At 31.4% G+C, this 16,076-nt stretch overlaps 1 protein-coding gene across 2 annotated transcripts; it reads left to right on the forward strand.

Moving 5' to 3' along the window:
* The first annotated feature begins 2,044 nt into the window (after positions 1-2,044).
* Positions 2,045-12,729, forward strand: LOC136271686 (ribonuclease Oy-like). Of its 2 annotated transcripts, none has more exons than XM_066072094.1 (7): positions 2,045-2,178; positions 4,621-4,708; positions 8,412-8,502; positions 8,618-8,664; positions 8,848-8,920; positions 11,382-11,449; positions 12,279-12,729. In XM_066072094.1, the coding sequence occupies exons 2-7, from the start codon at positions 4,650-4,652 to the stop codon at positions 12,394-12,396; spliced, it is 456 nt and encodes a 151-aa protein (XP_065928166.1). In that variant the 5' UTR covers positions 2,045-2,178; positions 4,621-4,649; the 3' UTR covers positions 12,397-12,729. The 2 variants fall into 2 exon arrangements, with proteins under 2 accessions (XP_065928166.1, XP_065928167.1); XM_066072095.1 differs by lacking the exon at positions 12,279-12,729 and adding an exon at positions 11,864-12,262.
* The last annotated feature ends 3,347 nt before the right edge of the window (positions 12,730-16,076 follow it).

Raw genomic sequence — 16,076 nt, forward strand, 5'->3', positions numbered from 1 at the left:
CAATAACTAATATTCAAGTTTAAATTGATAATAAATTAATAAAATAAAATGTTGATCCTCCACACCCCCCGAATCAAACCTGATTCTAAAGATTCAGTCTTACATTCTTACATGTGTACAGTAGCAACGTTTAAATCATTTCTTCATTGGTATTTTTCTCTAAATGCACATTAAAATTTTGGAAATTGCTTTTTAATTTTTAAGATAAAAACATTAAAATGTTTTCTGTGCAATTCTAAAGTCTCCTAAACAAAGCAGGGTCATCATTAGGCTAGGAATTACCCACATGGGTCAAACACTACATACGAATCAGATAAAATGCTTTATTATTTCCAGTTCTAAAAAGTCAAGGTGCCTCCAAGGGTGCATAACCTATATACCTTTTGATGCCCAATGACACAACGAGCAAAGATAAATATGGTTTAGAGATAAGGATCTCAAAATATACCATCACTTCCTATTTTAGAAGGAGCGGGGGTGGGGGTTAAAGACAACTCCTCGGGAAGTACTTTAAGTACACTATTTGATGCATCATAATGACATTATAAACAAGAATATATATGGTTTAGTGGTCGGAATCTAAACAGTTTTCAAGATATTTGGAATATTCCTGTTTCACTAGATAGTATCCAACGCGAGCGCGGGAAGCAACGATTTACACATTAAAAATGATACAATGCTTAATATGTAGAACTATATTTTTTTAAAATTTGTTTGTAAATCATATTTATAACTTTTGTCTGAAATATTCACTCAAACGTACCATTTGGTGACGTTTTGTGTTTTGTTCTTCAAAGATTATTTTGGTCAGTCATCGCACTGTTAACCGAAAAGAAATCGATCTTAACTGGAGAGAAGAAAGTGTGGTCATTGATTGCATGATATGTTAGGGGCGATGCATAAAACATAATTAAGATATCAATGACCAATCTAGCTATCATGTCTGTATTTAAATACGAAAACATGTTCTAAAGACATTGCCTCAAAAAACAAATTTGAAAGTAATTTAAAATTGACTAAGGGTCAATTGCTTTCTGAAATGCGGATATGCTTCAACAGAAAGTTTAATATTATTGACTGTCAATTTAATCATAGTTATGTGTTGAATAACTGACAAAAATAATTTAAAAGGGTTTGGTTCTAAACAAATCATATTTGTGATAAAATGTTGTAAACGAGAAGAAATTTTTTCTCAGTATCACATTGCAGGCATATCGATTTCTAAAGCACATACTTAATTTATTATCTGGTTTAGAATGCAACTTAAAAATGTTAGATTTGACTCAATGCCTTTCTGTATAAGTTAATGCGCTCTAAAAGGAAGTCGTTGCTTTGATATGTTATCTTATTGACTTGTATACAGCCTTTAGATAAAAAATAAAGGCATAATAAAACTGAAAATTAGTTATTTTTGGAAAATTTATGAAAAAGTAAGCTATATATGTTCACAAGATATCATTTTTTAAATTGGGTTCTATTCTATAATTTGTTTTTCAAAATTATCATATAATTAAACAAGTTGCTAATCTAGAAAGATGGCCTGATATTATTTCTTCGTAAGGAATGTCTGTTTAAGTTCTGGAAAGATCATCAAAGATCATGTATATAATGCTGGGCTGCATTTTACAAAATAACTTATTTTGTAGTCTCTTAGAGTGATCATAAATGGACAGAATTTTTATAAAACCATTTGGTTGCAACTATTTCAATTCCCATCATTATATTTTACAGCTATAAGAATAAAATATTGACAAGTTTGTGATTAATTTGCATTCATTAATTTGGTTGTAAGTCGTAAGTTCTCCTGTAAAACGCACCCCTGAGTTCTAACCTAAATTAGAATATCAAGGTAAAGTATTGTTATACATGATATTATTTCTTCACAGGTTAAGTTAAAAAAAAGGTTTAAAACTTAAGCATGCTCATAATCAGAATACCTTGGAATGCATTAAACGTTTATAAAAAAAAAAAAGGAAGGCCGCATTATGCTGTTATCGATGAAGTCGTTTTGATAAGATTGTCTGTCAATAATAGAACGTTGCTGGTTAAACATAGGCGCTCTGGAACTAGCCATTGCTTTGACATGTTACCTGATTGATAATAATGCATTGCCTTACAGGGAAACTTAAAGGAAAATGAAACCTTAGAGAGAGTTATTTTTGGAGAATCACTTACAAGGTAAGCGTGGTTCACACGATATCATTTTATTTTTTAGGTTATTTTCTATTAAAGGTTTTTATTCGGAATTGTTATTTGAAACATTAGTTATCGATCTAAAAGGATGGGCCGACGAAATATCTCCGTCTTCAAGGTTGGTTGAAGTCCTGTAAAAATCATCATAGATTGTGCATATTTTAAAAAATACGATTTATCCAAGGTTCACTAAGCTTCTTATACAATATAATATAAACTTATATATGACATTTAAATGTTACTAATGTGTAGTACCGTAAAAGATGTCATAAATAATCCTGTTAAAGGGTTAATCCTCTTACGGTCATGATCTAGTAAATGTTTCCAGTGTATTTTTTGATGCTAGAACCATTATGACGTCATAATTGATTATTGCTTTAAATTCTTTTCGTACAGAAGTTTAGTTGAAAATGAAACAGACTGTTGACATTTTAAATCAAATCATTACAAAAGTACGTGTTTGTTTTATAAAGTTTCGGGGTAACTTTAGGCATTCTAGATATATAACATAAATTTTTAAAAAATGACAAAACTCCGAAACTTGTTACTTATTTCCGTCTAGATATGACAGTTCTAAACATGATTTTCATTGCATTTAATAAAAGGTAAGCTCCTATCAAACAAAGCTATTTTTTTAAAAGCATCATTGAAAGAATTTTAATCTTGAATTTCATAAAATTGTGGACAGCTTTCATTTACTGATCTTGACCTTGATAAAAATGTTAAGATCTTTACTGATTATCTTTTAAGGGCTCATCAATATCAGTTTTTTGGGGGTATCAGAGTAGCGATCCGCATTTGATATCCGACAATGTCATCAGGTCTTTAAAACATTAAATAGGACAAGGAAGAGTAATTCAAAACTTTATTTACATGTAAGTTCCGTTCTTCGTTAAGTAAATAAGAGGGATATCTCGAACCTGTTCTTCGGTAACCATGCCAACATTACAAGACAATACGTTACTCCACAAATACCGTCTCTGCGATACATATGTGTTAGGATAACTTTTTATTAACCATATGCTGACTGACGTTTTTCATACTAATTGTTAGACCATAATTAATCACCTAATTGTCTATGGACTTTTCCGTTTTTTTCTCGATTACGGCAAGTGACCGGTCAGCAGAGGATGCTCACTCCTCCTAGGCACCTGGCCCAAGGGCCATAAAACTTACACGAGCTCACTTTGATCTCAGCCTCACTTTTTCACTATTTGTTCCTTTTGTAAAAGTGAGACTGAGATCAAAAGTGAGCTCATCTAACTTTTAGGGCCCCGGGGCCTGATCCTACCTTTATCTCTTGATTTATTTTGACCTCGGAGGTCTCTGTTGCTCTGCATTGAATTTGTATTGCGTTTTATAGATTTTTGAGATGGTTGACGGTTTGTTATTGTCATGTTTTCATTCTAGTAATCTTTAAACAGATTAATGCATATATACATAATGCAAATATTTATACCCTTGTAAGTTTCTCGTAAGCATATGCATTGTAAAAGACAAGATTATGTTACTCAAAAATACTTTTGAGTTTTTGAGATTCAAATCCGTCATAGTGCAGAAATTGGTACTTTGTGCATACGGTATAATTTTGAATATTATTTCGAACAGTTAACCTAACGGAAACCTTATGGAAATAATGCTAGAGTTATGCACACATTTTACATTTTTTAAACTCCAATGATTTCAAAATGCTACCATGAAATATGTTTTTATTTTAAAAAGTGCAATATGCTAGGCTTTTTACATGCCAATTCTGAATAAACATCAAAGAATATTAACATAGATTATACAGGGCTTGATAAACAGAAACCCAGAAATGTGTAAATAGGACGATGTGGGTAGAAAAATATCGACATTTAAAAGATAATCAAAATGCCTAAGTGTCGCACAACCGACGACATACTAAAAACAATGTCCGGTGATGGTCGGTTAATGATCGCAGGTTGCTTGTTTGACTATTCAACAACTGTTGTACAGAAATTGGCAACCGACGCAGAAAATTATAATTTAACATGACAGTCAAAACCTTCGCTCGAATACTCCCATGTACGACTCAAAAACCGTCAACCGTTGGTCGCGTTTGGAAAATGACTGGGGCTTTAATGTAACTATTGTACTATAAGATGTAAATGTTGACATACTGACATATAAAGGGAACACTCATATTAAAGGTACACTGGTTTACTGGAGATGTTATCTCTACAATTGCAAAAAATTCATCACTCGCTAATATTTTCTTATCCAATATCAACAACTATAATAGCAAAACATTTTTTCTGTTTGCATATTCTCTCTCTTCATATATGTTTTGTTTAAATGCCCTGTTTTGTATTATGATCATAAAACGTAAAGTGGTTAGAAAAGCATCGTTCAATAATAAATGTTTATCTTGTTGCAAACAATCTCAGACTATTTTTTGTTATACAGGTCTTCTAATATACTGGTGATTATTAAATATGGATACACTGTTTTCACAAGGAATGGTGTTTTTAGTTATATTACTTTTAGGAAGCAGGTAAGAATCATTTACTTTTATGAATGATATATGTAAATTAATAGGAAGCAAACTAGTAAAATATGAAGGAACATTTCCTGATAGTTTTTAAGGCGTCGAGCTAATGCTCGACAGCCTTCTAGCGATCGTCTGGATTGGCAATCGTCCAAATTCATGCACTGCACCGCTTTTTAAATGCGCATAAGAAATAAGTTTCTTAAAGTATTAAACGTATTACAAGATTTTTATTCCATTTATTAAACTAAATTGTGTACAAAAAAACAAACTTTGCCTACCTGGTTATTTACAACTCATTGCATAAGTATACATTTGCTTAATCAAGAAATGGCGGATGAATACAATCGGGTGTAAACATTCACTAAATATTATTTTAGTTTATCGCTTACATTTTAATTGAAGAGCGTGCCCGATAGAAATAAAATTTGCGATGTAAATTTATTTGTTATCGGGCACGATCTCCAAAAAAAATGTAAGCGATAAACGTATCTAGTGATTTTGTTGCTAAAAATAAACACGATAATGCAGTTGATCTGGTCGAGCATTTTAGATAGTACGTGTTGTGGATTTGTTTGTAAACAAAAGTACCATAGGGAATCTTATTTCAAACGGGAATTGAACTAACTAAAAGTATGTTTTATTATTATAATGAGGGACATACCGTTAATGTATTCAAATCACGAACCTGTGAAAATTGTTTAAAGAAAATAATTTATTTTTAAACTTTGAAATTTCTTCGAATTTTGTAACCATAATGAGTTATTGAACTGTAAAAGCACCAATACCTATTTTATAAGAAAATAAACTTATTTTTTTTTAAGCAGCACAAAACATAATTCATATACTTCTCTATTCTATGTCTAAAATTATTTGATATACAACTATTAAATTAACAGAAATTCAAATTATTGATATCATTCTATATAAAAGAAAAAGTCAGTTCGACGCCTTTGTGGCCGTTCCGGCCTTTGATTTTTTGTATACTAATCATAGCTTTGCTGATAATGATAAGAATATAAATATGATTTGAAAATTTAAAAAAATGACTTATTAAGTGTAAATAGACTAAATGGTTTAAAAGATGAAAATTATATTGTGGACAGATTTCAGCATGAACAACGACAGCGCCTTCGACGGACTGTGGAATAGCTTGATCAGAAAATAATCACACGAGACTTTGCTTTAGGCGAATCACAAAAAACACATCAAAGCAACAACAAACAAGAGGCCAATAGGCCTTAACGGTCACCTGAGCACCATAGCCCATACACAAAATTGTCAAGGAGTCTCATAAATGAATTTAATCGTGTTTCATTATGAAGTAGAATATTATAATATTGTAATGCCATCCACCTCCTTACGTGAACACTTTTGGAAAGAATTCTTAACCCTATAGATTAGCAAAAGACTTAGAGCTCGTAACAGAGTGTATGACATACTACAGAAAAGTGCACATATTCCATTCAAATTGTTTATCCCAGGTATGATACTTACAAATTAGGATTTATGTTTAAAAGTTTTCATAGATAAAATAAAACAAGGTGGCTAGTATACTTCTTATTACTTTACAATGAACAAGTCTTCTTGTTTATTTAAAAAAAAAAAAATTAAAAACTGTTTTTGTTTCAAATGAAACAAAAATACTTGCAAAACTTTTTTGATCACACAGCTTCTTATTTACATTATATTTAATGATTAATTACTAAATATGAACAAAGATAACTCCATTATGAGGAAACAAGGTGAGATAACTCCATTAACTATTTTAATCCTCCTCCCTGAACTCTTTTCAAATGCTTTTATAATATCTTATCGATAACTTTGATGGACAGTTTTATTATTTTTCTTTTCTAAACTTATGAGTTAACTCATTTCATTCATTGAAATTCCTGAGCAGAATAAAATAATGACACAAATACATACACCCCTTCCTAGCCATTGCCTTGCCTTACATGCAGGTGACATTAATATTATTAAAGATGACAGAATATTTTTTTCTAAATATGCAGTTAGTTTTTATTCTGTGTTCTGTGTCTGTAGAGAGGAAGATTTTTAAACATTATATGCATAGACACTATCACAATTTAGGTAGAGGAGTTTGTGGACATTATAACCATGCATTTAGTTCTTTCCCCACATGTGTGGGAGTAAAGAAGAAGATTTTTTAAGATTTAAAACATTTTCAGTATATGACCAAAGTGGCCCCCCTAGACCCTAAAGTCCTGACCCAGGGGCCCATGATTTTCACAATTTTGGTAGAGGAGTCATTGGACATTATAGCAATGCACTAAGTTTTATTCAAATATATATGGGAGTAGAGAAGCTTTTCTAAGATTTAATACATAAAAGTGGCCCCACCCGAGAGCCTGAAACCATGACCCAGGGGCCATGAATTTCACAATTTTGGAAAAGGTTGCATGGAAATCATAACCATGCACTCAGATTTTTCTGTACATGTGTGAGAGGAGAAGATTTTTGAAAGTTTGGCCTTTTTTGCATACAGTCAGTTCAAGCATATATTTTACAACATACACCAAAGCATAGCATAGCATTGAAATCTCGTGGCATAGCATTAGAATCTTATACATCTCATACCATATCATTGGAACCTCATACCATAGCATACTATCTCATAGAATCTCATTCGTCAAATCATACCATAGCATAGCATACAGCATTATTTTAACTAGGTTTTTAATATTCTTATTTGAAAAAAAAAATGAATGTTCACATTGTACAGTACCGATCAGACCCAACCTAACAGAAAGTATACCCCAACTAAACCCTCGGTTTACTTTCTAGGTTTACTCTGGGTTTACTTTGGGTTTACTAGAGTGGACCCAGAGTAAACCCAGAGTAAACCCAAAGTAAACCAAGAGTGGACACAGAGTGTAAACCCAGGCAGAAGTATACCCCTGAAAGCAGACGCTAACTGTGTATTCGGAATATACAACGGGTAGGAATTACAGACAGTAGGATGGTAAGATTAAATACTAGTCTACTTCACACTTCAGTGCATACAATTGACCTCAAAAGCAATTTCAAAGTAAACCCAAAGTAAACCCCGAGTAAACCCAAAGTAAACCCCGAAAGGGCCCAAACTTTCAAAAAGTAAACCCCAAGTAAACCCAAAAAGTAAACCCGGGGTTTAGTTGGGGTTTACTTTGGTGTTAAGTTGGGTCTGATCGGTACTGTAGATTTGTGGTAAACTCCAACCTCTTATTATTTTACTTCGAAATGTGTGGAACTCCTCTGTGTATGGAGGCGTTTTCGTTCATAGCACATGGCATACCATACCATACCTTATCATTAAGCCCTTCATTTTAATTTCTCATAGTATAGCATACAAATCTCATAGCATTGCATTGAAATCTCAAAGCAAGCAATTAAAATCGCATAGCATAGCATAAAGTTGTAAAATGCATGATATAACTGTATATGGCCCCACCCCTGGCACCCCAGGGGTGGTAGTTTTTAAGTTAAAAATGTAAAATTGCCGACGCTCAACGCACGACGTCGGACGATGACCCCTTGCAGTAGGTCACCTGAGTGACACGTTTGTAGAAAAGGGGAATTATCTGAAGTTTAAGTATCAATATTTTAAATAGGAAAATAGACACTAAAGTTCAATTCATGAAAGGTATTTATAACGCATATTATGTGTAATAATACACATGATTATTTTTAGAAATGATATTTGTTGTAGATACCTTGAAGCAAATGAAGCAAAACAGTTTGATTACTTCACCTTGGCTTTACAATGGCCAATTTCATATTGCAAGATACATTCTGATAGGGTTTGTGTGATATATCTGATATATATATTAAAATTTTAAAATCTTTTGCATTTTATTACAATTTATTTGAAACTTTGTGATATTCTATACATACATATTTTTTTTACATTGGCAGTGTAACTTGGATAGTATGCCCGAGGTTTGGACAATTCATGGATTGTGGTATGTGTGTCATCGGCTCGTTAAATAGATATTGTACATGTTTTGGGAAATTTCTACTTCACACTTAATTATTTTTTTTTTTGACTAACAAACAATAACATTTTGAGATAAAAAAAATAAATTGTTTGAACTTACATTAATCATAATATTATGATATGACTGCAATTTAATGTTCACTTACAGGCCATCAAATGAATCAAAACAAAATAGACCTGTTTGCTGTAATAACAACTTTGATGCTCAGCAAATACCTCAAGTATGTTTCGCTTATTGATACCACTAGATTTTGACCCGTTCATGCACGGATTGACATTGCATATCGGACATTTACGAAATAGATACATCCACAGGGCCGGGCAAAGCCTGTTTTAACATTAATTTCAATGTAACCATTTATTATTAATGCCTCACATATACCCGTAATGTAACAACAAATTGCAGAATCGCCCCGTAAAACTTTGATCCATATAATGTAAACATTCAACACTTTTTGAACAACGTACACGTATTTTCTTTGCTACAGAGACAATACACGGAACGCATTCTATCGTTAAACCGGGTCCGTACGACATAAATATATTTTTTCATTTTAACGATAAAACAACCTAAACATTATATCTTCACTCTCCTAAGAGGTACACAAACAGAAAAGTAGGCTAAGTAGTAAAGTAAATATGTATATTTGTTATTCTCTAATTTCTCTCATAAGGAATTATAAAGTGGGTCGCGGGTTTACCCCATAAAAAATCTCACGAGAAAACATACCCTGAAAATTTGTTAATTTCTGTAGTATTTACAGTTCATTATATAAAATATTCATCAAATTTGTCTACGCCATTTTTATGCAATACCGCCTTGAACTTGGTATTGTTGATGGTACTGTATTGACGCTTTTCTAATGATTACATAGGAGAATGATCATTTTTTGAGATTGAGTTATTTTGAAAAATGGGAAGTAACTTTCAAACAATTTAGACAAATTTATCAACTGTTTCTGTGCGTAAAGAAAAATTAATTTAAAATAAATTAATGTAAATAAAAGTATATGTGTTCTCGTTAGATTTTTTGCTATTTTATCTTTATTTTTGATAATTTTACCAAAAATTGCCGTATTTTCCGTATTTGACGTCATTTATTTTTAACCCGTTCCGCTTATTTAGTGATAAAACAATCACTTAAAATCAAATTTAGACTTCTAAAGCTAAAACTAGTAGCTTACATTTCTGAAAAAGCAACTTTGGAGAGTATGAAAATAATACAGAGATTTAAAAAAAACAACCATATCTTTACTATGAATTCGAAGTTATAAGGCCTCCTGTGTACCCCCGGTTAGCATTGGCCTGTAAAAAAACAATAATCCTTAATTTTACTTTTGTATTATAAAAACATTCCTTTGTTTTAAATTATAAAGATTTGTTTAGTGGCTATTAAAGGTATTCAAAGTCCACTTTTGCCCTCTTATTCTAAATCAGAGAATGCAGAGCCTGATATTTTTTATATCTAAAATTTAGAGGAAAGGGTGGTACAATTTTTTTAAGTGGGTTCCCCATTTCCACTTTCTTTCGTCGAATGTCATGTTAATGTTCATATATGCAAATAGTCTTAAATCTAGAAAACAGAGGATATTCGTAAGATATGGACTTTTATTTTGGTTATCAAAATCTTCACAACTTATTTTGGAAATTTAATTCCCCGGCTTTGCTCCTCCATTTTTTCGGTCAAAATAGTTACGATATACTTACTGTTAATGCTTGTAAACTTTATTATCGACCCAAACTAATTTACAGACCTCTCTCTCTCTCTCTCTCTCTCTCTCTCTCTCTCTCAAACGTTCGAGACTACAGGACTGTCATTACTTAGCTTTTATGTACAGTTTCACATAGACGATAGAGTTAAAAAGTAAAGCTCCAATTCTTGATAATAATCTGCATATTATGATGTATTGCTTCCAATCTGCATTTCTAACTTACGATTCTTAGTCGAAAACTAAGACTTGATATGAATTACTACTACAGTATTTACGCTATAGACCTAAATCGAATTTCTATATTATTACTAAGAGCATTTGACGTTAGAAAATGTGACGCGGGAAACTTTGAGATGTCTCCGTTATGACGTCATAAACAAATGTGCACAAAACAGCCTCTCAAGTTGTCTAAATTGAGTACAAAATTTGATGACGAAAGCAAACCCGCGACCCACCTTATTATATATGAACAGAATATAATAATAGCAATTAAACCAAAGAAAAATTACACGTATTTATACTATCGTTTCTGAGTTTATTAATGCAAACATGATTTTGTGGAAACATAAACTAAAGATCCCGTCAGCGTGAATATATTGCGCATGCGCTAGATTGTAAAATCCTAAAAATCCAGATGTTTTACGGAATTTTTGACAAATTGGAAAACTACAAGTACCAATGATGTTTAAAATACATAAAACAAAAGGCAATACTCTTCCGATTTATCCGATTAAAGCTTAAAAATTCGAGTCTATTATTTTAATATAGTAGTATAGATAGACTACCTTTTATGTTAAAAGATCAAACACATAAACCTCTCCTTCTAATTACAGATATAATTGTGAATATGACAAATACGAAAAATACAAAAATATTTTCTTTTTGGCTTCTAAATGTACCCATACTAACTTTATCGATGTTAATACTTTTTTCACATAACATTTGGTTTCAAATGATGCTTTCCTTTCAGAACGTCAGGAAGAGATTGAAACTGATTTGGCCTAATCTTAATACTGATGAGAACGACACAAAATTTTGGTAAACTACTTTTCTGACATTTATTTGGTTTGAATTTCTATTGTTGCTAACAAAGAACTAAGTTTCAGTTATAGTCATAGTTTGCCCTGCTTCATGATCAAGTGATTCTTGATTTATTTAATCACAGAAAAAAATGAAATTTAACATTTATTAAGACAAAAGTTCTTTTTTTTTACAACAATACTTCAATACTTAAAAATGAAAATTAATTAATGTAGTCATCTGATTTGACTTTTAGGGTAATTATGACGTCATAGATAAGTGCATGTTCCTATATTTTCATAAAAGTAAGCAAAATACCAAAATATAGTATCTTTTTATAAAACGATGATGTTTGCAGGCATTGCCCACATCACAATTCACATCTTAACTTTCCTGTGTGATATTATATAAAATATTATAATTTCGTTGTAGGCACATGACTGTGGGCACATATTCATTTATGAAAAATATGAGAAAATATGCCATTTTTCATGATTTTTCACTACATCTTAGAAATATGATATAATGTTGCAATCAGTTCCTCTTTTCCCAACAGAATAAAATTGCATCAGTTGGTACTTTTTACACCTGTGTTAGTATTGTATATCTGGGGGTTTTTTTCGTGAGATTAAAAAAAGTTGAAATTTAGGGTATATATATGAAGAAACTGTATCTTTTCCTTTAGTTGTGTAGTTTGTATTGTATAATTGTTGAAAAACCTTTCTGTTTTCTGTTTTGTAATAAAGAAATACGTAAGATGTATACATTTAAAAAAATAAAATGACTGACATTTTATCGAAAGTATATATGTTTCTGTTAATAATAGAAGTATTCTATTTTCTCTAAGGGCTCAGCAATGGTGGAAGCATGGATCATGTGCGTCTAAGGTCAACGGGGTTGAGAATATTAGCAACTATTTCAGCAAGGCTATAGAGCTTGCAAGATTATATAATATAACAGAGTAAAATACAATTTGATATCACATATTGATAATACTGACTGTATTTCATGTTATAAACTTGAAGTTCGTAATGAGCAAAGTTACGTCGTAATCTAAACAAACCTAACTTCTTTTTTTTATCAAATTCAGAATTTTTAAAAACAGTGGTATCACGACAGGCAAATGTTACTTGGTGAGTGCAAATAGCATTAAGGTCATACGACACGTTCCTCGAGCATCTTTTTTGTATCTCCTCGTAGTGATGAGTTCCAATAAAATTATTGTTTTTATAATTATTTTTTAAATGATTGGAATTTACTTGTCTATGGATGTATGCCTAGATGGCCGAGTGGTTAGAGCCGTGGCCGCTCACTGTCAGGAGCATAGGTTATAGAAGTTGTGAGTCAAAGCCCGGCCGCTGTGCTCTATATTTATTTGTTTTTATATCAGCAATTCAAGTGTATTTTCAAGAAGAATATATAGGAGATTGCAAAGTCTAGTATTTTGCAGAAACGCCTGGTAAGGTATCCTAATTTTTGGCAAGAAAGCTTGTCAAAGTAGTAGTAAACCATTAACAAATTCCTGGAAAAAGTTATATAAAGTTGAGGAACGTGACGTCTGACCTTAATTATTGTTTTTTCCTCCTGTCAGTTGTTTTATTAGTATATCTTTCGCATCGTTTTCACAGGGTTTATAAAGCGTAAGCATACTATGCCGAAATCGTGCACAGCCAATGTTTTGTAAAAATATCTTAAAGGGACCTAGATATGATTAGAGATCAGCATCTTTTGTTTTATTGATTTTTTTCTATTTAAAATGATTTTGTTGTGTATTCTTAAAGATTGACCAAATTTAAATGTTAAAATTTAGGCTACAAGGAATATACAAAGGGAAAAATCCATTCTTATTTAAACAAAACTCGATTTTTATATTTGTTTACACTATAGAAAAGTAGCGAAATTACATTTTTTAATTCTGACAAAATGACTCTAGACAAACACAATAACTCTTTTTTCAATATGTTTAGCAGTTAATTGTAAACAAAAGAAAGCAAACTTGGAATTTGATTAAAATTTATATCAAAACAACACATATGGTAACAACAACAAGACTCTAGCTTTGTTTACATGACAAAGAATTTCAAACACTCTATCTTGTGAAAGCATTCACTTGTTATGTAAATCATTCTATATATCATTTTTAAAACTGGAAACTATGAACATGGTTAGATCAAACCATGTCTTCGCCCCTTTAAGGGCGGCGAGAGCAGATAGGCATTCTTAATTAAACAAAGGTTCGATAATTGAAGTTTTAACAGCATTTAAAACACGGACACGGTGAATAAGCATAGTTAGAATTAATGCTTTTGCTTTCTTTTCATTATCAAATTAACATGCATTAAGGCCATGAATCACATAGTTTTAGAAATGTGTATAGCTGATAAAATTTATACAATGTAAAATGTGGGTTTTTTTTAATAGACGGTCTCCTTTTTAACCATTTTAATAGATTGAAAATGTACAGTACGCCATGATGAATAGAACTGGAAAAACAGCGAAAATAAGTTGGACCAACGAAAGTTGTGCTGCAAGTATCAACACATCGGCATTTAATTGATTATCTATTAAGGAAAACAACAATCATTTAACTGTCTTTAAAGTTAACATATTACAATTGTAGATGATTAAGGAGTATTTTCATTCAATCTTAATATGTATTAAGATGATTGAACACAATTGCATGACTATGACATATAAAATATTTTGATTTATACTTTTTAGCCTGGATGGCTGTCGGAAATATGGATATGCTTCGACAAAACCTTTGACGTAATCGATTGTCCAAATGCATCTATAAAATGTCATAAAATAAAGTACTCTGATAAAGACGACTCGGAGAAAACACCTTGTACAAATGTCACAAACTCTGTACGGAACAATTATTGTTCACCACATAGACCTACTTCAAACAGTTCCAATTACAAGCTGGTTTTACTCGGAACATTACTAGTTATAATTATATCCACAGCGTTAGGTTTTATCATTTATGCATATCAAAAGAAATGGAAAACAAGACCAAAAAGAACAGCAAAATCAGATAACTCTCGCCTGCTGAAAAGTGATGGAAACGAACTACAACTCTATACTATGTAATTTTTGACTTACATGGTCATATATTGTATGATTTGCGAATTTTAACCATTCGTTGCAAAATGCTTACAGTATGCAAATAGCAAATCATTGCCTGACCTGTAAGTATCGTTTTTAAAGTAAAACAAGAGGCATTACTACAACCACATCGACACATCGACCGTGCCCTGAGTGTACTCTCGTCATTAAATATTATGTAGTTTATAAAATGAATCATAAAGTACTTCATTCAGATAAAAATATAAGTATGCTTGGGTTTTTTAATCTTAATTCTTAAACTATATGGGTGGCATGAGTCTTCTTTTTCATTGGTACAATAAACATTGCATGAGAATAACAATGTGTTTGATATTATTATTATTCCCGATCAAGCAGGCTTTATATCAGGAAGGTATATCTATGAGAATACTAGACATATGATATTATGTAATATACAGATAAAAATGACATCCCTGGTGTATTATTCATTGGTTTTCATTAAGCATTTGATACTGTTTTATGAAAAGGATGACTGCACTTTACACCGTATTTTGTATCCTTTTTCGTCTGTATTGCTCTGATTACTAATCACTTAAGTTTACTTCATTTGTTAAATAAGTTTGGTAAACTTCCAATAAAAATTTACAATTTATTATCATTGTTGTTTTAAACTAAGTTGCAATATAAGAATTTGTTATTTTCTGACTCCTTTGCAAATTTCTTGAATGAGACTTGTCTTCCCTTGATTAAAAATAAGACTCATAAATATGCATGGAGGGTTGTTCTAATATTGTGATGAGTGGTCTAAAATTAGAAAAGGGACCATCAGTGGAATGCATGCTACTTATACGTCACATAACGGGCGTCTTGTATTCACAAAGTAACCTAGGGTTAGAAATCGCGTGGTGAATTATAATATTTAACAGGTTAAGCTATTAATACTGTTTACAACAGAGAACGCGAACGTAAAAAGAAACGTGTTTTTTTGTCTGTTTAACGTAAGCCTATATGTATAAATACTCAACTACCATTAAAAGGAGAACAATAGACAAACATAGGCTGACTATGTATTAAGTCTGTAAAATGTGGGCGTCCTCATTAACATATGGAGGTACAAGAAAATGTAATGACTACTGCTTATGAAAACGTTCTTTGTAAATAGAAACTTTTTATAGTGTAAATACATAAAGTTGATAAGGTTGCAGTTAAGACATTGGTAATTCCTACAATTATTATAAAAAATATTCCAATTTTAATTTTTAAATGTCCCCAAGTGCTGTAATCCTTTATTCACAAATGTTTACATTGTTTTAAATTTTGGAACATCCATTAAATCATGGTTATCTATTTTTCAATGTAATATAGAATCATCGGTCACACAAGCTGGATACCTTTAAAAATTTTAATATGCTGGCGACTCTGTACTAATACTAAATGGCTCAAAATTATCTCTTGGAACCTTTATCGATGAATAGAGCTATTGATATAAAATATCTGGACTCAAGTTTAGTTTATTAAAAACCAATTAGTTTAGATTTGTAGCAAAACATTTTCTTGTAATATTGGGGAAATAGTC

Source organism: Magallana gigas, chromosome 9, assembly GCF_963853765.1.
Source record: "Magallana gigas chromosome 9, xbMagGiga1.1, whole genome shotgun sequence".
Classification (NCBI taxonomy): domain Eukaryota; kingdom Metazoa; phylum Mollusca; class Bivalvia; order Ostreida; family Ostreidae; genus Magallana; species Magallana gigas.

Excerpts from the sequence above, each read along its gene's own strand:
- LOC136271686 (XM_066072094.1), top strand. The coding sequence starts at position 4,650 with ATGGATACACTGTTTTCACAAGGAATGGTGTTTTTAGTTATATTACTT. Across the intron at positions 8,503-8,617 it reads GCAAGATACATTCTGATAGG|TGTAACTTGGATAGTATGCC; the intron begins GTTTGTGTGATA and ends TTACATTGGCAG. Across the intron at positions 8,665-8,847 it reads TGGACAATTCATGGATTGTG|GCCATCAAATGAATCAAAAC; the intron begins GTATGTGTGTCA and ends GTTCACTTACAG.